The sequence below is a fragment of the Heterodontus francisci genome, chromosome 7 (assembly GCF_036365525.1).
Source record: "Heterodontus francisci isolate sHetFra1 chromosome 7, sHetFra1.hap1, whole genome shotgun sequence".
Classification (NCBI taxonomy): Eukaryota; Metazoa; Chordata; class Chondrichthyes; order Heterodontiformes; family Heterodontidae; genus Heterodontus; species Heterodontus francisci.
The window spans coordinates 60,448,923-60,472,374 of NC_090377.1; the positions used below are offsets into that span (position 1 = coordinate 60,448,923).

Sequence of the window (23,452 nt, forward strand, 5' to 3'; positions counted from 1 at the left end):
TGGCCAATTTATCTACCAACCTGCAAGTCTTTGGCTTGTGGGAGGAAACCGGAGCACCCGGAGGAAACCCACGCAAACACAGGGAGAACTTGCAAACTCCACACAGGCAGTACCCAGAATTGAACCCGGGTTGCTGGAGCTGTGAGGCTGCGGTGCTAACCACTGCGCCGCCCTAACTTAAAAGAATGTTGGAATGATGAACAGGCACTAGTACAAAATATGCAGTAATATATTTTTCATTTGTACCTTTCACATTTTCTTGTGATCCTTTTCATACTTGTAGGCTGTCAACTCCGATTGAGATGTTCATTAGACCATCACACAGCTCCAGTTTTGTCATGTTGCTTTTCACCAGATGGGCAGATCTTAGTCTCTGGGTAAGTGCAGTATCTTTTGGGGTAACTACTAATTCTGTTGTATGAAAGTTGTGTGTTCCATTGGAAGAGACATACTTGTCCCAATTTTCTTAAACAAAAATTACGGAGAGAGTTACATGCCTGATAAGTGTTAATAAAAGATGTCAATTGAAATTGATGCTTGGGTTCCTTTGATTTTTAAAGTTTATTTGCAGGTGAACTTCATTACATATGAAATTTTGGCTGTGTTTATGCATACTCTATGTCCTTACAGTAAGTCGGCAGTGTCTCACTGGTAGCTTGTATCCCATCTCGCTCATCGCATGTTGCCTGAATGCAGCTGTAAGCCAAATGGCTAAACAGCTTGTGCATTGGCATCTCTGAAATTACTCATTGCAATTTCCAGATATCACATAAGATTGTCTGATCCTGCAGTGCTTAGTCTACATAAACAGGTGCACCAGATAATTGCATTGGCTGACTTCTTGTAAATATGGATTTCCTGGCCTCAAATCTGCATTTGTTCAGGTGGATTCTCTCCTGGTATACATAGAAACTAGACCAAGACCTGGATACATGGGCCCCAGCTTTGGAGACGTTTCTGGAATGGCCTTGTGGTTGCAGAGCCTCTGCCTGCCAGACCCTTACGTGGGTATCAACATATATAGATGGGTTGGTGGACTGGACTCTGAGCATCAGAGTTTGTCAGGAATGTAAGGTGCAGTTGGTCTCTAAAAAATATCATACTGGGCTATCCTTTCCAGGGCAAGCCATAAAAGAATGAAAAGTTATGCTGTTTAAGTTATATAACACCAGAAAACAGTTCTATGGTTCTTTTGGAAGGCCAAATAGAGCAAAGTGGAGGGCTTTAGGAGTCTTGCACTAATCATAGAAAATGCTCTAGCTAGAATGTGGTAATATAGTTTTGCCCTTCAGCATTGACCATGCATTTATCATCTGCATCAAAAAAAACAGTGTCTGTATAGTCAGGTCTACATGCCAGCAGCAACATCTTCCAAGAAGGTTATGTACTGTGCAAAATGCAATATTTCATTAACGTTCACAATCATTGCATAATACCTGTGACTCCAAATTTGTCTCGGGTATGGAACCTCCACAAACATTTCTTCAATACTTGAAATAAGGTGGAAATCATAGTAAACCAGGCCACTCAAATCGGATCTCTCAACGTTGGCACTTGATAGTGCTGAGGAAGCTACAGCTGAACATTTGTCAGCGTAGAATTCTATCTAAGCCAAAGGAATATTACACCTGATCCCTCCAAGGAGGTAACTCTTGGTCTATTAATAAGAGTCCCATCAGAAATGGTCTCCTGATGGTATAAGTCCATTCTCGTTAATTCTGTAATTCTTTTTGCTCAAAGTTTGAATTATCCAGTAATTTAACATAAGCAAGTAAAGTAGCATGGCAATTGTTTGCACCGTAATTTGAATTCATCAACTTGAAATTAAAAGGAGTAGACTAATACAGAAGTGTAAACTTTTATGTCCACGGCAACTGGACACATAGCCTGGATTTTCTGTAATAGTATGAGCATCTTGAATATCTAGGGTTATTTGGGTGAAAACAGACACAAAGTGGATGCTGAGCTAATAAGACATGCCTGTTTGAAAGTCTGGTTTTCAGCTCGCAGTTTTTGGGGCTGATTGATGATTGCTGTGATCTAAATGTGCCTGGAGGCACTAGAACAGACACTTGCAAATTTAGCCTCAAGCAATGTTTAGAAGCAATTTTCATGGAGCTGTATGTGTAGCCGCCAGGCACTCACTTCCACTGATGGTGTGAAACAACAACGGAATGTTTCAGGATGGCTCAGGGACTGAGGGAGAATAGCACTGGAGGTCCTGGTGGAGGACAGATGTCTTGTACTTTCAGTGGCTGGGAGGCGATGGAGGAAGCCCATCTTGCCCTCCTGTTCCTCCTGTCCCCATCTCCAGCAGCAGCTGGTACTGCTGTGCCTGGCCTCATGCTCTTCTCCCATTCCTCTTCCAAACCAAGGGAGACCTCATGCAAGATACTCTCGTCCAAACATGTCCTTTCTCTTAGTGACTGCTACAAGGTAGAGTAGCACAGCAGTCAATCTCTAGGTGAAATTAGAAGATTTCCAGCCTTGATAATATGTTGGTGAAGTCTTGACAAGAGTCTCAAAAGGTCTCTTCAAACCTCCAGCAGCAGTTGAGCTGTGAAAGTTGAACACAGCTTTAAGTAGTGCTCAAGATCCTTAGGAATGACTTCTTTACTCCTGTCCAGCTGGCTGCTGCTAGAGGTTGTTAATTGATGCACTATCCACCAAAATGCATTGCAGCTTTTTTAATGAGCACTATCAGGCAATTTAATTTCATTTGCATCCTTAACAATCTCCCAGGCTCCTAGCATGTGCTCCAGCTCTTTTTACCAAGAGGGCGAGTTGCACTAAAGGTAGGCTAAACCAGCTCAAAACTCCTTCTTGGCTATGTCAGAGGCTCTTCTGCAGCTAAAGTATTCAGAGAAAATCACACCCCCCCCCCCCCCTCCCCGGCAACCCCCCAACGCTCTACCAAATTGTTTAAACCGTGAGGTCTAGTGTAGCAGAGTTTACCTGTCTTTTTGGGAAATACAACACTCCTGGAGTTAAAAACCTGCTTTGTCATGCTTTCCTGATTGGAATGGACTCATTTCATCACCTTACTGCTTATAGTTCAATCTGAGTTACGAAATTATTTTCCTGTAAATTAATCTGCATTTGCACAAGTCAAATGGAAACTCGTTTCCACTTTGCAGATAATTGCACTGTCTCTTGTCAACTTCTGCAATTTCCCAATCTGTCTCTTCTCCTAGCAGCCACCGCTGACAAACACTGGAAACTTACCCCATCCCCCTACAATGCCATCATGCTTTGGATAAACTCCCTCCTCTACTCTGCCAGGTCTCGTCAGCTCCAGCCCCCAGCATCATTCAGTAAATCAAGACTCTCAATCCATCCTGTTGGTGTTACCTTACAGAATTAAACCCAGCAGTACCAAAGCTCAATAACTGCCCTACAATCCAACTCCTGCTGCTAAACCCCTTGTGCTCACTCCAATTTGTTACAAGAGACTTGTCTTACCTCTATTAAAGGAAGATCTAAACAAAATACAAAAGTGAAGGAACACTTAATCACGACCACTCAGTTACAGTTTATCCAAAGAGATAATAGGCAGAGTGATTGCACTTGGAGGCTGCAATTGCATGCCATTGTTTGCGTTTGGAACTTTGAGGGGGGGGGACCGTGGAGAGAAAGAGGATAACTCCAGAGGTTGCATTTTTAGTTGGTGGGATCTAGCGGCCACAATGTCAGACAGCATGAACTAAGTATATAATGGAGGGAAAGGGCCTGGTGTGAAATATACAATATAGGAGGAAGTTAGCAATATGAAATTACTAAATAATGGAGCTTGAAGAAATGCAGCATGAACTGTTTGCAGATAAATTTAAATAAAGGCCTCAGTAGAGTCAGAAGGAGTCTGAAGTGTACTTTCAAAAGGGCAAACAGCAGGAGCAGGCCATTGTTTGGTTTGGGACCAAGAAGCACTTTTAGTTGTTCAGCATGGGCTGCAGGCCAGTTGTGCAGTGAATGACACAAGCTTGAAGTGTGGCAGCAACACTTTATTGACTTAATGGGAATAGGAAAAGGCCACGTCTAAACAATGCAGGTGGGGACTGAGGTAGAGCTGGGAGGGCTGTAGGATGACACAGTTAACAGAACATTTTTTCTTTAATTTTTAGGTTGAAATGTTTCCAAAATGTAATTTTCAGGATTTAGTTATGTGGTTAGCAGAAGGAGTGAGGGTCAGAGACTTGATGGTGAGGTATTAAAAATCTTGAGGCGTGGCCCAAACATTCGCGTTTACCCTCCACACAAGCAAATAGTTCTATTCACATTTACCCATCCTGTTCCCATATACCTTCAACCCCTTTTCCTTTGTTCACCTGTTCAATTTAATCTTGTATGTTGACAATCTCTGCCTCAGCCATTAACCCTAGAAGTAATTTCCACACCCTCATAACTCTTAAATTTTAAGCATTGAACATGTTCTGTTTTGCCCATGTTCTGATTTAAGAAAAAATTAGTTAAGTGAAAACAGTATCTCATTTATGGAACAATACAATTCATGAGATTAATACAGTAATCAGTGAAATGAATGATATTCATATTTTGTAAAAAAAAAATTACTTAGCGCAACTTATTTTGAAATAGTTTTGTAGTTCAAACCTTTTGTTTTCTCTTTGAAGGTCTGTTGACAAGTCTGTAATAATTTGGAATTCTGTAAGTATGTACCAAAGCTTCCTTGAGCTAATTGAAAATGTTACAGTGGAGTATTCAAATGTCTGACAGCTAATATATTATTTTCATACCAAACAATAGACATTCTAAACTTGTGCTACAATTTATACCGTTGATATATTCTATTATTTTTCAATCCCACTCCAGTAGACCACAATTATCTGAAAGCTAAAGAGATTGTTTTTAAGGCTGTTTGCATAATATTTTTCACAGTGCAATGCACTTTAGCACTTAATGTTGCATTTTTATTGATTGAATTGCTAAACGTCCAAGCTTAATGAAAAGCCATGGTATTTAAGATTCAGTTTTGGCTAATACTTTTTTTAAAAAAAATTATCAAATTGTTCAATTTTACTGTTGCTCTTTTATTATACAGAGCAGTGGAGCACCACTTTACACACTGACACAGCACAAAAGGTATGTAATTAGCATTTAGAATCATGGAACCAATTTTTTTTCCTATTGTCATCTGGAAACGGGGTAGTAGTGCACTGAAAATCATGGTGCAGCATTTGCTATCCTGGGCTGACGCCCAGGCTTCCTACCTTACGAAGCAGTCCTTCATGTGGTGGGAGATTAGGCCTCTTTTCCCCTCAACTGCTCCCTAAATAGACGTACGCTTCATCAGCAAATAAAAATTGGGATTTTATGATAGACATAGAATGACAGTGCACTTTTGGTTTTTTACCGGGCAGAGTGCAATATGCAAGCTGGGTCCACTGGAACTGTATGTATAGAGGACTCCTAGAGCCCAATACAAAAATGGAAAAGGTAGGTTTTCAATTTTTTTGTGTGATCAGAAAAGACTTGATCACTCCTCTTTGGTGTGCCCTCCCATCCCACATTGCTATACAGCTGACTTGGCTTCACAGAGAAGCTGGCGAATTTCTAACCTGCTCCTCTCCATCTCCAAATGGCAAGCTGTCCATTTGCACCAAATGCATATGCAGTCAGTAACAGCATTTACTGAGGCCTGGGCATGAAAATTGGTCACTTCTCTTGCCATTGACATCAGCCGGGTGACGGTAGTACTCTTCTCACTGCCTGCCCAGGGCCTAATTATGTAACGTAGATAGGAACGGGAGTAGGCCATTCAACTCTTTGGGCCTGCTGCACCATTCAGTGAGATCATGGCTGATCATTTACTTCAACACCATTTTCCTGCACTGTCCCTGTATTCCTTGATGTTTTTAATATGTAGAAATCTTATCGCTGTCAGTCTTGAACATACTCAACGACTGAGCCTCCACAGCCCTCTGGGGCAAAGGATTCCAAAGATTTTGAGTGAAGAAATTCCTCCTCATCTCAGTCCTAAATGGCCTGTCCCATAGTCTGGGACTATGTCCCCTGGTTCTAGACTCCCCAGCCAGGGGAAACGTCCTTCCTGCATCTACCCTGCCGAACCCTGTAAGTATTTTCTATGTTTGGATGAGATCACTTTTCATTCTTCTAAACTCTAGAGAATAAAGACCCAGTCGATTTAATCTTTCCTCATAGGACAATCCCTCCATCCCAGGAATTAGTTTGGTGAACAGTTGTTGCACTCCCTCTATGACAGGTATATCTTTCCTTAGGTAAGGAGACCAAAACATAAGAACTTAAGAAATGGGAGTGGGAGTAGGCCATTCGGCCCCTCAAACCTGCCCCACCTTTCGATAAGATCATATCTGATCTGCTCCAGACCTCAACTCCTGTTTCGTGCTAGCTCTTCATAGCCCTCAACTCCCCGACATTTCAAAAATCTATCTACCTCCTCTTTGAATACTTGCAGTGATGGAGCCTCCGCAACTCTCTGGGGTATAGAATTCCAGACATTCACTAGCCTTTGAGAGAAGAAATTCCTTCGCATCTCTGTTTTAAATGTGTCCTCTTATTCTGTAATTATGTCCCCTAGTTCGAGATTTCCCCCACTAGTGGAAACATCGTCTCAACATCTACCCTGTCAAGCCCCTTCAGAATCTTGTACGTTTCAATATGATCACCCCTCAACATCTACCCTCAGAATCTTGTACGTTTCAATAAGATCACCCCTTGTTCTTCTAAACTCTAATGAATAAAGACCTAACCTGTTTAGCCGTTCTTGATAAGTTAACCCCTTCAGCCCAGGAATCAGCCAAGTGAATCTCTTTTGAACTGCCTCCAGTGCCAGTATATCCTTTCTTAAATACGGGGACCAAAACTGTAACTGTACTCCAGGTGCGGCCTCACGAACAACCTGTACAGTTGTAACAAGACTTCCCTATTTTTAAACTCCAACCCCCGAGCAATAAAGGCCAAAATTCCATTTGCCTTCTTCATTACTTGCTGCACCAGTATGCTAACTTTTTGTGTTTCATGCACAGGAACACCCAGATCCCTCTGTACTCCACTTTTTTGGAGTCTCTCTCCATTTAAATAATAGTCTGCCATTTGATTCTTCTTAGTAAAGTGCATGACTTCTCGCTTACCTACATTAAATTCCATCTGCCAAGTTTTTGCCCACTCACTCCCCTTGCAAATTCCTTATGTTCTCATCACAACATGCCCTCCCACCTATTTTTGTATCGTCAGCAAATTTGTATATATTACACTCTGCCCCCCCCTCCAAGTCATTAATATAGATGGTGAACAATTGAGGTCCTAGGACTGATCCTTGTGACACTCCACTCGTTACATCTTTCCAACCTGAAAAGACCCGTTAATCCCGACACTCTGTCGTCTGTGAGTTAACCAATCCTCAATCCATGCTAATACATTACCCCCAATACCATGAGCTCCTATCTTGTGCAATAATCTTTCATGTGGCACCTTGTCGAATGCTTTCTGGAAATCCAAATGCACTATATCTACTGGATCCCCTTTATCAGCTCTGCTTGTATCCTCAAAGAACTCTAGCAAATTTGTCAAACATGATTTCCCTTTCAGAAAACCATGTTGACTCTCTTTGATTGTGTTAAGCTTTTGTAAATGTCCTGCTGTTTCTTCCTTGATGATGGACTCTAGCATTTTCCCAATGACCGATGTTAGGCTGACTGGCCTATAGTTTCCTGTTTTTTGTCTCCTTCCCTTGAACGGGGGCGTCACATTAACGGTTTTCCAATCCGCTGGGACCCTCCTGGAATCCAGTGAGTTCTAGAACATTTCGACCAATGCTTCCACTATCTCTGCTGCCACTTCCTTTAAACCCCTTGGATGCAGGCTATACAGTCCTGGCGACTTGTCTGCCTTTAGTTCCATTTGTTTGTCAAATACTTTGTCCCTCGTGATAGAGACTACTCCAAGATTTTTCCTCCCATTACTCCTTGTTTATTTGATATCTGTGGGATGTTTATAGTGTCCTCCACCATGAAGACTGATGCAAAATATTGGTTTAAATTATCTGCCATTTCCCTGTTCTCCGTTATCAATTCACCAGTCTCATCCTCCAAGGGTCCCACGCTCACTTTAGCTACTCTCTTGTTTGTTTTATATTTCTTGCCAATTTACTTTCATAATCAATTTCCTCCCTCTTTATTAGCTTTTTAGTCATCTGCTGCTGGTTCCTAAAAAAAAAATTCCCAATCCTCTGGTCTACCACTAGTTTTCGCTGCTTTGTATGCCTTAGTTTTAGATTGGATACTCTCCTTGACTGCCTTTGTTAACCACGCGTGGTTCATCCTTCTCATCGAGTCCTCCTTTTTGACCGGGATAAATTTTTGCTGAGCGTTACGAAATATCTGCTTAAATGTCTGCCACTGACCTTCCCCTTAGTCTATTTTCCCAGCCCGCTTTAGACAACTCTTTCTTCATACCTCTGTAATTGCCCTTGTTTAAGTTGAGGACACTGGTTTGAGACCCGAGTTGCTCGTCCTCAAAATGAATTTGAAATTCTACCGTGTTGTGATCGCTACCCCCTAGAGGATCCTTAACTACGATCTTTCTTGTTAATCCTACGTCATTACACATTACTAGATCTAAAATAGCCTGTTCCCGAGTAGGTTGTGCAACGCGTTGCTCTAAGTAACAATCCCTGATGCACTCTACAAATTCGTCTTCCATGTTACCTCTGCCCATCTGATTTGTCCAGTCAATATGCAGATTAAAATCACCCATGACAATTGTAGCGCCCTTCTTACACACCTCCATTATTTCCCAATTTATACTTTGTCCTACAGTGAGGCAACTCTTCGGGGGCCTAGAGACAACTCCCAGCTGTGACTTCTTCCCCTTGCTATTCCTTATTTCCACCCAAACTGATTCCACATCAAGATTTAGTGCACCTATATCACTACTCACCACTGCACTGATACCTTCCTTTATTAACAAAGCTACCCCACTCCATTTCATTTTTGCCTATTTTCCCAGAACGTCGAATACCCTTGAATATTGAATTTCCAGTCTTGGTCACCCTGCAACCACATCTCTGTAATAGCTATCAAGTCATATTCATTTATTTCTATTCGTGCCGTCAACTCATCTATCTTGTTACAAATGCTGCGTGCATTCAGATAAAGAGCCTTAAGCTTTGACTTTTTACCATTATTACTTATTCTGGTTCCAATTTCTGCTGCACTCCTCTGCTTATATGTTCTGTCCCTTCCTGTCACACCGTTCGCCTCTTTACTACCCTGCACCTCTGCTCTTTTGTTTTTGATTTTTTAAACCTCCCTTCAATTGAACCCTCCCCCACACTAATTACTTTAAAGTCCTATCTACAACTCTAGTTATATGATTCGCCAGGACGCTGGTCCCAGCATGGTTCAAATGGAGCCCATCCCAGCGGAACAGCTCTCTCCTTCCCCAGTACTGGTGCCAGTGCCCTGTGAATCGGAACCCGTTTCTTCCACGCCAATCTTTGAGCGACGCGTTTACCTCTCTAATCTTATTTACCCTATGCCAATTTACACGTGGCTCAGGTAGTAATCCGGAGATTATTACCTTTGAGGTTTTGCTTTTTAATTTAGCCTGAGCTGCTTGTAGTCCCTCAGCAGAACCTCTTTCCTAGTCCTACCTATGTCATTGGTACCTACGGACCACAAGAACTGGATCCTTCCCCTCCCACTCCAAGTTCCTCTCCAGCCCAGAAGAGATGTCCTTAACCTTGGCACCAGATAGGCAACACAGCCTTCAGGACTCCCTGTCTTCGCTGCAGAGAACAATATCTATTCCCCTAACAATACTATCCCCTATTACTACAACATTTTCCTTTTCTACCCCCACTTGAATGGCGCTCTGAACCACGGTGCTGTGGTCAGTTCGCTCATCCTCCCTGCTGTCTGTGCCCTCTTCTACACCGGGAGCAAGAACTTCGTACCTGTCGGATAAGGACACTGGCTGAGGTGCCTCCAAAGCTAAATTCTGTCTCACTGGCAATCGCACCCTCCTGTCCCTGACCACGGTCCAGATTTGTTGCAGTTAATCTAAGGGGCGTGACTGTCTCCTGAAACACAGTGTCCAGGTAACACTCCCCCTCCCTGATGTCGCAGTGTCCGCAGCTAAGATTCCAGCTCATCAACTCTGAGCCGAAGGTCCTTGAGCAGCCAACACTTGCTGCAGATGTGGCCACCGCGGATTGCACCTGCGTCCACCAGCTCCCACATAGTACAGCTGCAATACATCGCCTGCCCAGCCATCTCTGTTCTACTTAATTAATTAATTTGAATGTTAAATATTTGGATGTTTTGATGCTATGATTTAAATTGTTTAAACAGGTACTTTTAATTTAATCATTTGTAATTACTACTTCTAGTCCTGTTCTGTGTTTGCATTCTTATTATGACACTTAATGTTACACTACCACGATTGAAAATTTTTTAATTACCCAGTTTCTAATTTGACCCAATACCCTCCCTGCTGGCCCATATGGCAAATTATAAAATATGCCTTAGTTTTTAGTTATACTAATTAATCAATCAAGTCTTATTTTATATTTGATTAACTTAGATTAAATTAAAAGCTTACCGGTATACTCACCATGACCAACTTTCTGTTTCCCCGCACTCTCTCTTGATTGTGAGGCCACTTTTCGATTTTTGATCTGCCTCTGAACCTCCCGCTGCTCTCCTGCTCTTTCTCTCCAAATCCCTGAGGTTCTGGCACGCTTTTTGAATGTTCTCCTCTCCCGCTGCTTCTCTCCAAATCTACACACAATACTCCAGATGCCGTCTCACCAAGGCTATATACAATTGCAGTAAGACATCTTTACTCCTATACTCTCATCCTCTTGTAATGAAGGCCAACATACCATTTGCCTTAATTGCCTGCATGTTAGCTTCCAGTGACTCATGAACAAGGACACCCAACTTCCTTTGAAATTCAACGCTTCCCAGCCTCTCTCCATTTTAGGAATACTCTGTTTTTCCGACCAAAGTGGATAACCTCACATTTCTCTACATTGTAGTCCATCTGCTGATTTTTTTACCCACTCGCCTAGCCTCAAAATCCCCTTGAAGCGTCTTTGCATTGTCCTCAGAACTCACACTTCCACTTAGTTTTGTGTCATCTGCAAACTTGGAAATATTCCATTTAATCTCCACATCCAAATCATTGATATAGCTTATGAATAGCTGGGGCCCAAGCACTGGTCCTTGCAGTACCCCACTAGTCACAGCCTGCCAACCTGAAAGTGACCCATTTATTCCTACTCTCTGTTTTCTGTCCATTAACCAATTCTTATTCAATGCCAGTATATTCCCCCCACCCCCCCCCCCCCCCCCAATCCTATGTGCTCTAATTTTGTTTACTTCTTGTGTGGGACCTTATCGAAAGCTTTCTGAAAATCTAAATAAACTATATCCACCGGTTCTCCTTTATGTCTTCTGCTAGTTACATCCTCAGAAAATGCCAACAGGTTTGTTAAACATTAAACTTAAAATCGGCCCTCTGGCAATATGTTACAATTTTTTTGAATTATAGAGCTATTACAAACAAGTTATACATTGTGAGCTAATGCTAAAACTGGAAAAATAGAAGTAGAGCTTTTAAGTACTGACTTTGTTTATGCTAAATATTGTCTGAATAACCTGAGGAAAGGAAATCTGTCGCTCCTATTTGGTCTGACCTATGAAGTGGTCTTGCAAGGTACTCAGTTGGATAGCAGTCATTGTCTTTCTTTTTTGTGGCTGATGTAGACGCACATCAACAACTAATTTTGCATTTAGGTGGTTAGGCCCGATAATTGCATCACGGGTCGTGAGTGGATCGCTGTGATGCCTCCGTTGTATTTGTGAATCGGGTATTGAGATGTTGTATGTTCTATGGTCTATTCTGGGTGACCACAGTCACACACTGGAGAGTTTTTAATTTTCCATTTGCGCATCAGATATCCGCATCTGCCATAGTTTGCGTAGATGCAGTTTAGGGTTGTACACAAGCTTCGTGGAAGAGCGAAGCCAGGGATCTTCTGTGTCAAGTCTTTCACCAAGTTTGTGTTTGTGATTGTGACTTACAGTGCACTCCATTCGGCTTCCAAGCTTCATCAGGGTTGTTGTTGCATTGTTGAAGGTTAGACACATGGGTCCAAAAGGTCTCGCGCAACTTCAGACAGTGGTGAGGGACATTGTTGAAGTCGTGGTGGATGGGGTTACGTTTGTTTTCTTCAATTCGCTGGATTTCCTGAAGGGTTATGGCATTGTGGCAGATGGATTGGGGAGCGATGCAACAACAGCATGGGCAGCTAGGGTGTCTGGGTTGATTGAAGGGTTTCAGTAATACACTGCATTGGACATCATCAAGTTGAGTGTGGCTGCAGTGCACAGTACTCAGCTAGAGCGTACACTTGAGCCATCGTTGATGTCCAAAGCACTAATGCTGATACTCCCCAGCTTGTGTTTGCTAGCTTCTAAACCCGGTTGACTCTTGTCATTGTCTTGGCAGCTATCATCTTCAGGTGGTCGTGGAAGTTTAGGTTGCAGTCCAGCTTCACTTTGCAATGGGTTTGAATGGGCTATGGCACACAGTGTTAGTGCAGAAGGTCACTTTCAGGGTGTGCTTAGTGTTCCTGTTATCAAGACTCTTGTTTTGTGGGGTTGCAGCTTGAGCTTCCATTGCTGGAAATGTTCCTCTATGGTGTTGGGTTGCTGTTCAAAGTGGACTCAATATCATCAAAGGTGGTTGCTTGCATTGCCAGGGCCAGGTAATCAGCATATGCAAATTTGTGCGACTTTTTTGGTGGCATACCACTCACATTCACATTGAAGTGCATCAGCGGTCTGTTGTCGAGTTATGGGGTGGCGGGGGGGGGGGGTTGGTGAGCTGACTTTGTTGCTCAGTATCATCCTTACCACATAGTACCTGTGGCTTCTATCCCAGTGTAAGGTTCCCCCACCAAGCTAGACTGAGGGGCTGGATCCATGGGAAACCCCTCGAACTGTATCGTTAATATTCTCAATTGCTGTAAATGTAAAACTGTAATTGACATGACAATTGTGAAACGGAAGGGTTGGGAAGAAACTCATGACAGTATTGAAGGAAACTGATCTCGCTTGCAATGTTTGTATTTTTTGGTGCTGTTTGGAAACTGTTTGGCAATGTAATTTTTACAGATTTTTATGAATAAAGTATATTTTGGAAATAAAAAAAAAAACCTGTGGCTTCTATCTGTCCCCGGTGTTGCAAAGGATGGGCCTGGTCACATTGCCGCGGAACGCACCATGCAGTTGGGCGGCGTCGTACCACCTATCCTTCGTGGAGCAGTTTCTGCGGAAAAACACCTTTGACCACCGGTCCATCAGGCAGTGGTCTGCACGGAATGTCCTCAAGGCCCTACGGGAAAAGGAAACGGTGGATCCTGTCGGATGGTTCCCCGAGCAGACCGTCAAAGTCATTTGGCGGAATGCCTCATCACCAGAACTTTCAAACAAGCACCAAGACGTAGCTTGGCTGGTGGTGAGAAGGGCCCTCCCCGTCAGATCCTTCATGCACACCCGAAGTCTCGCCCCCTCCGCACAGTGCCCCCGCGTTGGCTGTGGTGGGGAAGAGACGGTCGCCCACCTCCTCCTGGAATGTGCCTTTGCAAAGCAGGTGTGGAAAGAGATGCAGTGGTTTTTGTCAAGGTTCATCCCAAGTAGCTCTGTAACACAGGAGTCTGTGCTCTACGGGCTGTTCCCAGGGACGCACACCGAGACAAACATCAACTGCTGCTGGAGGACTATCAATTCGGTGAAAGACGCCCTTTGGTCTGCCCGAAACTTGCTGGTCTTCCAGCGCAAAGAGTTGTCCACCGCCGAATGTTGCAGACTGGCACATTCCAAGGTCCAGGACTACGTGCTGAGGGACGCACTAAAGCTTGGGGCAGCCGCAGCAAAGGCTCAATGGGGAAAGACCACAGTGTAAGGTTCCCCCACCAAGCTGGACTGAGGGGCTGGATCAATGGGAAACCCCTCGAACTGTATCGTTAATATTCTCAATTGCTGTAAATGTAAAACTGTAATTGACATGACAATTGTGAAACGGAAGGGTTGGGAAGAAACACATGACAGTATTGAAGGAAACTGATCTCCCTTGCAATGTTTGTATTTTTTGGTGCTGTTTGGAAACTGTTTGGCAATGTAATTTTTACAGATTTTTATGAATAAAGTATATTTTGAAAATAAAATAAAAAAAACCTGTGGCTTCTTGGCCTTTTGGCTAAGATCAAGTGTAGTATCTGTTCTGATCAGTTTAATACTTAGCTGGCAGGGGAGAGACTTTGATCCTGTCCCAGGTAGGTTTTGAGTAAAATGGCTGTAACCCATTCTAGAGCTTCAAGCCAGGGAGTGCGTAACACCGGTTGGGTGGTGATGAAGGACAAGGAAAGAGATGCACTGGTTGACCGTACCTTCTTCATTAAGAAAATCCTCATTGATTGCTGTGGATTCCACACTACGGACATCTTCTGCCTGCAGGACTTGCCCAGCAGTGGACACTTCGACGTGACGTTCCGGAACGTGGCGGGATGCATCAAGTTCCTGAAGGCGTTCAAGGAGAAAGGGGACCGGGCGCCACTGTCGATCCTCACAGCGGAGCCGCTCTTCACGCTTCCGTCACAACGGGACCGGGTGGTGACGATTCACCTCTACAACCCCCATGTTCCGGTGGTGGATGTACTCACCTTTCTCGCCAGGTACGTCGAGGTGGCCGGCAGCAGCACTGATGTCAAGGACCCCTTTGGGATCTGGACCAGCAAGCGGCAGGTCAAGGTGACCTTGAAGGTAGATCCCAGTGGAGCCATCATCCACCCTCCCTCCAGCTTCGCTATCGGGGGAAGTCGAGGCTTCTTGGTCTACGCTGGGCAGCCCAGAGTTTGCCGCACCTGTGGCAAATCTGGTCACATGGCAGCCAACTGCAGCACGGTTGTCTGCAAGAACTGCAAGGAGGAAGGCCATCAGACCAAGGACTGTAAGCAGACTAAGTGTTGCAACTTGTGCGGTGCGGCAGGCCATCTCTACAAGACCTGCCCCAAACGTTGCCTCAGCTATGCACAGGCGGCAAGGTCCAAGGAAAGGCCGGGAGAAGGTTCGACGAAGGCGTCCGCTGTTCGAAAGGAGACCAGCAACCTTCTCCGCAGTGCGGAACTTCAACCTGAGAAGGAAGGGGAGGCGGCTGAAACCAACGACCCAGCACCTACCCAGCGCCCGGAAACCCCTCCTCCACAGACAGAATCAATGGAGGAGGAGGCAGCAGATGGACAAACAGGTCAGTGGCAAGTGGTCCGGAGGAAAACCACAAAGAAAAAACATCCCAAAGCCACCACCCAAACCAGTGGCAAGAGGAGGCTCTCTTCTGAATCAGACTGCAACAACAACTCTTCACTGGATGGGGAAATGCTGGAACGACAGCCCCTTCTAAAGAGGCGGCAGAACTCCGAGATGGATGATAAAGCATCCCAGCCCCCGGGCACTGGAGGCTGTGATGGGCCCGGCGTGGCCCAACCCCAATGCCCCACACGTAACGACGTGGCCAACGCATCTCAGCTCCGGGACAGCGGGAGCAAAGACACGTCTGGCGCACCTGAGCTCCGGGAGACCGGGAGCTGTGATGTTTTCGAGGAGGAACAGATGGAAGCCGCTGAGGACAACCCAATGCTCTCTGCCTACAAGACCCCCCCGATGTCACCCGAGCGGCACAAACCCTGCATGAAAAATCAGGAGGGGTTTCTGAGCCCAACCAACGTGAAACTGCTTGCGCACACGATGGGTATGCAGGAACATCCCGAAGGACTGGGACTAGCGAGGACAAATTGTATGGGAAGCAACAACTAATTTTTAGTAAAAAATGGGTGTAAGAATTGCTTCCATTAATGTGCGTAGCATTAAATCTACTACGCGATGTGTTTCAACCTTGGATTACCTTGCCAAGGTCAAAGCTGACCTACTGTTTCTGCAGGAGTGTGGAATACCACACCTCAGCACCTACAGGCAGTGGTCGCGATGGTGGTCCCACGGGCCATCGATCTGGTCGGGGGGTAATGACTGCCGTTCCTCCGGCCTGGGTATTCTGCTGCGGGGAGGTAACTTCACCATCTCCGAAGTTAAGGAGGTGGTGGGCGGCTGCCTCCTCGTAGCAGACGTGATGTACAACAACGCTCCGCTCCGGTTGATCAACGCGTACGCCCCGGTACAACGCAGCGAGCGGCTGACCGTCTTCCAGCAGCTCCCACTGCTGCTGGCGACGTCCAGGCCGGTCATCCTAGGCGGTGACTTCAACTGCATCATCGATGCGGCTGGACGATCCGGCAGTGACGATAGCAAACTGGACGCTACGTCCAGATTCCTAATAGAAACAGTTAAAGATGCCAAACTGCACGACGTCTTCAGCAAACCTGCAGACGGAGCGCAGCGCAGATACACATGGTCAAGATCGGACGGGTCTGCCCGTTCCAGGATTGACTTCCTGTTTGTGTCCCGTGCTGTCACGGTCGGATCCACCGACGTCAAGCCGGTGTTCTTCTCCGACCACTGCCTCTTACTGGCCGACTGTCACTTACAGGACAACCAGCGGGTTGGCAGAGGGACGTGGAAGCTCAATGCGACACTGCTGACCCCAGAGAACGTTGAGGAACTCAAAAGGGATTACAAAGGTTGGAGGACCGTGAAACCCCTCTTTGAGTCTCCAGTTCACTGGTGGGAAGCGATTAAGGAGAACATCAAGAGGTTCTTCATCCACAAAGGTGTTCAGAAGGCGAGAGAGAGACAGAGGGAACTGTCCCGACTCCAGAAAATTATGCAAAATCTACTCCGGTTGCAGTCAATGGGGGTCGAGGTCAAGGAGGACCTCCAAGAGGTGAAGAGCCAGCAGGCCTCGCTCTTTGCCAAGGAGGCCTCCAAGATCATCTTCCGGTCCAGAGTCCGCTCCATCGAGCAGGATCAGACGTGCTCGCGTTACTTCTTCCAAAAGGTACACAGAGAGAGCTCTGTTATCAGCAGCCTGAAGGAAGAAGATGGCTCGGTAACGTCGTCGCAGCCCGACATACTCAGGATCAGCAAATCCTTTTATGCTGGGCTGTATGACGCGAAGCCCACAGACAGCAGAGCCTCCCAGTCCTTCCTGTCATCTATCACAGAAGTCTTAGATGACAGCAGGAGGGAGGGACTGGACAAGCCGCTAACTCTGGACGAGCTGACAAAGGCTGTCGAGTCTTTCGAGACGAGTAAAACTCCCGGGAGCGACGGCTTACCGGTCGAGTTGTACTCGGCCCTGTGGGACTGGGTCGGCCCGGACCTGCTGGAAGTATACGAGAGTATGCTCCTGGCCGGCAGCATGTCAGAATCCATGAGGAAAGGCATCATCACCCTCATTTACAAGCAGAAGGGGGAGAGGGCAGAAATCAGAAATTGGCGGCCCATCTCACTGCTTAATGTTGATTACAAGATTCTGTCCAAAGTCATAGCCAGTCGAGTCAAGTCTGCTCTGGAGTTGGTGATTCACCCCGATCAGACCTGTACTGTACCCGGCAGGAAGATCTCTGATAGTCTCGCGCTACTCAGGGATACGATCGCCTACGTACGGGACAGGAGGGTGGACACCTGCCTCATCAGCCTGGACCAGGAGAAGGCTTTTGACAGGATATCGCACACCTACATGATGGATGTGCTTTCCAAAATGGGGTTTGGGGAGGGAATCTGCAATTGGATCCAACTGCTCTATGCAAACATCAGTAGCGCAGTCTCAATCAACGGGTGGGAATCTGAAAGTTTCCCGATCAAATCTGGAGTCAGACAGGGCTGTCCTCTGTCCCCGGTCTTGTTTGTTTGCTGTATTGAACCCTTTGCTGAGTCTATTAGGAAGGATGCGAGCATAAGAGGGGTGACAATCCCAGGCAGCGGAGGCACTCGGGTCAAAACCTCCCTGTACATGGATGACGTCGCCGTCTTCTGCTCGGATCCGCTGTCCGTGCGCAGACTGATGAGCATCTGCGACCAGTTCGAACTGGCCTCGGGAGCCAAAGTTAACCACGGCAAGAGCGAGGCCATGTTCTTTGGCAACTGGGCTGACCGATCCTTTGTCCCCTTCACCGTCAGGTCAGATTACCTGAAGGTGCTGGGGATATGGTTCGGAAGGGCCGGGGCGTGCACCAAAACATGGGAGGAGCGAGTAGCCAAGGTACGACAAAAGTTGGGCATGTGGGGGCAGCGATCTCTCTCCATTGTGGGTAAGAACCTGGTCATCAGGTGCGAGGCGCTCACGTTGTTGCTGTACGTGGCGCAGGTCTGGCCCATACCCCACTCCTGTGCCGTGGCGGTCACCCGAGCCATTTTCTACTTCATCTGGGGATCCAAAATGGACCGGGTCCGGAGGGACACGATGTTCAAACCTCTGGATAAGGGCGGGAAAAATGTACCCACCGTCGCCCTCATCCTGATGACCACCTTCGTTTGCGGCTGCATCAAGCTGTTCGTAGAGCTCCACTACGCAAACACCAAGTGTCACTACGTGCTGAGGTTGTATCTGTCCCCAGTGTTGCGAAGGATGGGCCTGGTCACATTGCCGCAGAACGCTCCAGCCAGTTGGATCGTGCCATACCACCTGTCCTTCGTGGAAAAGTTTCAGTGGAAAAACACCTTTGACCACCAATCCATCAGCCAGTGGTCTGCACGGAATGTCCTCAAGGCCCTACGGGAAAAGGAGATGGTGGATCCTGTCGTATGGTTCCCCGAGCAGACCGCCAAAGTCATTTGGCAGAATGCCTCATCACCAGAACTTTCAAGCAAGCACCAAGATGTAGCTTGGCTGGTGGTGAGAAGAGCCCCCCCTTGTCAGATCCTTCCTGCATGCCCGGAGTCTCACCCCCTCCACACATTGCACTCGAGGTGGCTGTGGTGGGGAAGAGATGGTTGCCCACCTCCTTCTGGAATGTGTCTTTGCAAAGCAGGTGTGGAAAGAGATGCAGCGGTTTTTGTCGAGGTTCATTCAAGCAGCTCTGTAACACAGGAGTCTGTGCTCAATGGGCTGTTCCCAGGGAAACACACAGAGATAAACATCAACTGCTGCTGGAGGACCATCAATTCGGTGAAAAACGCTCTTTGGTCTGCCCGAGACTTGCTGGTCTTCCAGGGCCAAGAGTTGTCCACGACAGAGTGTTGCAGACAGGTCCCGGGCTACGTGCTGAGGGACGCACTAAAGCTTGGGGCAGCTGCGGTAAAGGCTCAGTGGGGAAAGACCACTGTGTAAGGTCCCCCCACCAAGGTTTGAACTGAGGGGCTGGATCCATGGAAAGCCCCTTGGGCTGTATCCAAAAAATATGGGTTTGCTGCAAAATGTACATGGCATCTAAAATGGAATGGAAGGGTTGTGGGACAACTCACTCCTGTATTGAAGGAAACTAATCTCCTTTACACGCTTTGTATTGTCAACTTGGTGCTTTTTGAAATGTTTTGTGATGTATATTTTACAGATTTTTATGAATAAAGTATATTTTGGAGAAAAAAAAGTACTGTATCCAGTAGGAAGATCTCTGATAGCCTCGCTAAGTTCTGATGAAGGGTGACTGACCTGAAACGTTAACTCTGCTTCTCTGTCCACAGATGCTGCCAGAACTGCTGAGTATTTTCAGCATTTCTTGTTTATATTTCAGATTTCCAGCATCTGTAGTATTTTGCTTTTATTTCAGGGATACGATCGCCTTTGTGCAGGGCAGGGGACTGGTCACCTGCCTCATCACCTTGGACCAGGAGAAGGCTTTTGACAGGATATCACACACCTACATGATGGACGTGCTCTCCACAATGGGGTTTGGGGAGGGAATCTGCAGTTGGATCAAACTGTGCTACACAAACAGCAGTAGTGCAGTCTCAGTTAATGGGTGGGAATCAGAGAGTTTGCTGATCAAATCTGGTGTCAGGCAGGGCTGTCCTCTGTCCCCTGTCTGGTTTGTTTGCTGTATCGAATCTTTGGCTGAGTCCATGAGGAAGGATGCAGTATAAGAGGGGCAGTCAGGTCAGAACCTCCCTGTACATAGATGACATCGCCGTCTTCTGCTTGGATCCGCTGTCCATTTGCAGGCTGATGAGCATCTGCGACCAGTTCAAACTGGCCTCGGGAACCAAAGTAAATCGCGGCAAGAGTGAGGACATGTTCTTTGGAACTGGGCTAACCAATTCTTTGTGCACTTCACCGTCAGGTCAGACTACCTGAAGGTGCAGGGGATATGGTTCGGAAGGGGCGGGGTGTGTGCCAAAAACTGGAAGGAGCATCTTCTCTTCTTCTTGGGCCTATTTGTCTCGGGAGACAATGGGTAAGCCCCTAGAGGTGGTCAGTGGTTTGTGAAGCAGCGCCTGGAGTGGCTATAAAGGCCAATTCTAGAGTGACAGACTCTTCCACAGGTGCTGCAGATAAATTTGGTTGTCGGGGCTGTTACACAGTTGGCTCTCCCCTTGCGCTTCTGTCTTTTTTCCTGCTAACTGCTAAGTCTCTTCGACTCGCCACACTTTAGCCCTGCCTTTATGGTTGCCCGCCAGCTCTGGCGATCACTGGTAACTGACTCCCACGACTTGTGATCAACGTCACAGGACTTCATGTCGCGTTTGCAGACGTCTTTAAAGCGGAGACATGGACGGCCGGTGGATCTGATACCAGTGACGAGCTCGCTGTACAATGTGTCCTTGGGGATCCTGCCATCTTCCATGCGGCTCACATGGCCAAGCCACCTCAAGCGCCGCTGGGTCAGTGGGGTGTATATGCTGGGGATGTTGGCTGCCTTGAGGACTTCTGTGTTGGAGATACGGTCCTGCCACCTGATGCCAAGGATTCCAAAAACCAAAGTACGCCCTTAGGCAGGAAGGGGCATATAGCCATGGTAAAACATAACCTGAGCATGTGGGAGCAGCGTTCTCTCTCCATTGCGGATAAGAACCTGGTCACCAGATGTGAGACGCTCACGTTACTGTATGTAGCGCAGGTCTGGCCCATACCCCACTCCTGTGCTGTGGCAGTCATCTAAGCCATCTTCTGTTTTATCTGGAGATCAAAAACGGACCATGTCCGCAGGGACACTTGTTCAAACCCCTAGATAAAGGGGAAAAAATGTACCCAATGTCGCCCTCACCCCGATAGCCACCTTTGTGTGCGGCTGCACCAATATGTGCGTAGAAACCCAGTACGCAAATAACAAGTGTCACTGCATTGTTACGATCAGGTAAGAAAGGTGTCTAGGGGTCTGTTACTGTCTTCACCTGGTCTTATTTAAATAGGGTTTAATTTTAAACACACTGCGTTTTGAGCACCCCCTTTGTGAATTCTTGTTCGCAGCCTTCCAATTATAAGGCAAAGAAATGAGCATAAACAGGCTTTCTTTGGTTTAAAGAAAAGTGAAATTTATTAAACTTAAACTCTAATACGGTTCACGCCTACGGATATACACATGCAGATAGGGACAGAAAAGATAAAGTGCAACAGTTTGAGGCAATATCTTGTTGCTGTACTTCGAGTTCGCTGTAGTCCTTGATTGAAGATATGGTCTTGCATTTCGCTGGGGCCCATTATTCATCTTAAACTTTGTTCACGTAGGAGACTTTTCTCTCTTTGAATTTACGTGTCTTCAATGATGTCCGAAGCTGGTGAGAACAAGATGAGGGCAGACTGGAGAGGAGGTAATTCTTCTGTTCTAGGAGCACACGGCTTTGAGTTCAATTTCTGTTTTTCCAGTTTTAAACTCTACTAGTTGGCCAGCAGGTGGTCATGTGACCAACTGGTTTGACCAGGTCTCTTCTGTGTATTGGGGTAGGTCTCTTCTGTGTATTGGGGTAGTGACTGGTTCCTTTGTTTCAACACCGTCTGGTACTATGCAAATGTCCTTCCAGCCTGGGGCTTGCAATTTTAAGTTTTAATATTCATGTGTCTTTCAGTCTTGGCAGCTGGGGGGTTTGCCTGACAACGTGCTGAGATTCTCTCTGTGTCCGGTGTTATGAAGGATGGGTCTGGTCATATTGACGCTGAACGCTCCATTCAGTTGTTCTGCGCTGTACCACCTATCTTTCGTGGAAATGTTTGTGCAGAAAAACTCCTTTGACTATAAATCCATCAGGCAGTCGTCGGCATGGAATGTCCTCCAGGCCCTATGGGAAAAGGAGATGGTGGATCCTGTTGGATGGTTCCCTGAGCAGTCTGCCAAAGTCATTTGGCAGAATGCCTTATCGCCACAACTTTCAAACAAGCACCAAGACGTAGCTTGGCTGGTGGTGAAAAGGGCCCTCAACGTCACATCCTACCTGAACGCCCATAGTGTTTCCGCCTCTGCACTCTGTCCTCGAGGTGGCTGTGGTGAGGAAGAGACCATTGCTCACCTTTTTGGAATGTGCTTTTTCAAAGCAGGTGTAGAAAGAGATGCGGTGATTTTTGTTGAGGTTCATCCTGAGTAGCTCTGTAACAGGACACTCTGCTGTACGGGCTGTTCCCAGGGATGCACACAGAGATAAACATCAACTGTTACTGGAGGACCATCAACTTGGTGAAAGACGCTCTTTGCACTGGAAGACCAGCAGGTTTCAGGCAGACCAAAGAGTTGTCTACGACCGAGTGTTGCAGGCTGGCACATTCCAAGGTCCAGCTCTACAAGCTGAGGGACGCACTAAAGCTTGAGGCAGCCAAGGCTCAGTGGGGAATGGCCACCGTGTAGGACCCTCCTGCCATAGTGAACTGAGGGGCTGGAGCCCATGTCAAACCCCTCGGACTGTATGCACCAAAAGTGTTTTTGCTGTGTAATGCAAATGTACATTGCATATAAAATGGAATGGCAAAAGTTGTGAGGCAACTCGTTCTGAATCAAAGGAATCTGATTTCTATTGTACTTTCCAAAATGGGAAATTTGAACTGTTTTGTCATGTATTTTTTGCAAATTTTTATGAATAAAGTATATTTTTGGAAAAAGAATGATCTGTCGCACCGTATTTTGAGGCAGAGGATGATCTTTTGAGTTTCAGCAGCAGTCCTTTAATCCAGATCGTGTCATAGGCTGAAGGCAGGTTTACAAAGGCTACACTTGCCTTAAATTTCTTCTGGAATCCAGCTTCAATGTGTGTTGCAAGAACCAAAACTTGCTGGTAGCAACTGTGATTGGACCAGAATCTTGCTTGTTTTTTGGGATCACTGATTCGACAAAAGGACTAATTTTCTGGAGGATATGTTCCTAGTATTTATAGGCCGTACACAGGAGTACTGTCAACCTATAGCTTCCCACGTCATCATTTGGCTTGCCTAGTTTCAGTATGGCAAACCATGGTATTGATGTGTCGGTTTCCATTGGATTCCCTTGGGGTCTAGTTGAAGAAGGAACTCTGGGAGATACCAACTTCACTGACTGCCTTCCCTTTATTGTGACTAAACCCTCCTTTGCTTGATC

At 46.3% G+C, this 23,452-nt stretch overlaps 1 protein-coding gene and 1 pseudogene across 1 annotated transcript in view; both read left to right on the top strand.

The window, feature by feature from the left end:
• wdsub1 (WD repeat, sterile alpha motif and U-box domain containing 1) overlaps window positions 1-23,452 on the top strand; it is a 95,219-nt gene that overhangs the window by 58,988 nt on the left and 12,779 nt on the right. Inside the window, exons 5-7 of the mRNA XM_068035285.1 lie at window positions 284-377; window positions 4,629-4,662; window positions 5,057-5,097. Coding sequence (XP_067891386.1) covers window positions 284-377; window positions 4,629-4,662; window positions 5,057-5,097 — 169 coding nt within the window. The remainder of the gene's footprint in view (window positions 1-283; window positions 378-4,628; window positions 4,663-5,056; window positions 5,098-23,452) is intronic.
• Window positions 14,246-14,373, top strand: LOC137372458 (U2 spliceosomal RNA; annotated as a pseudogene).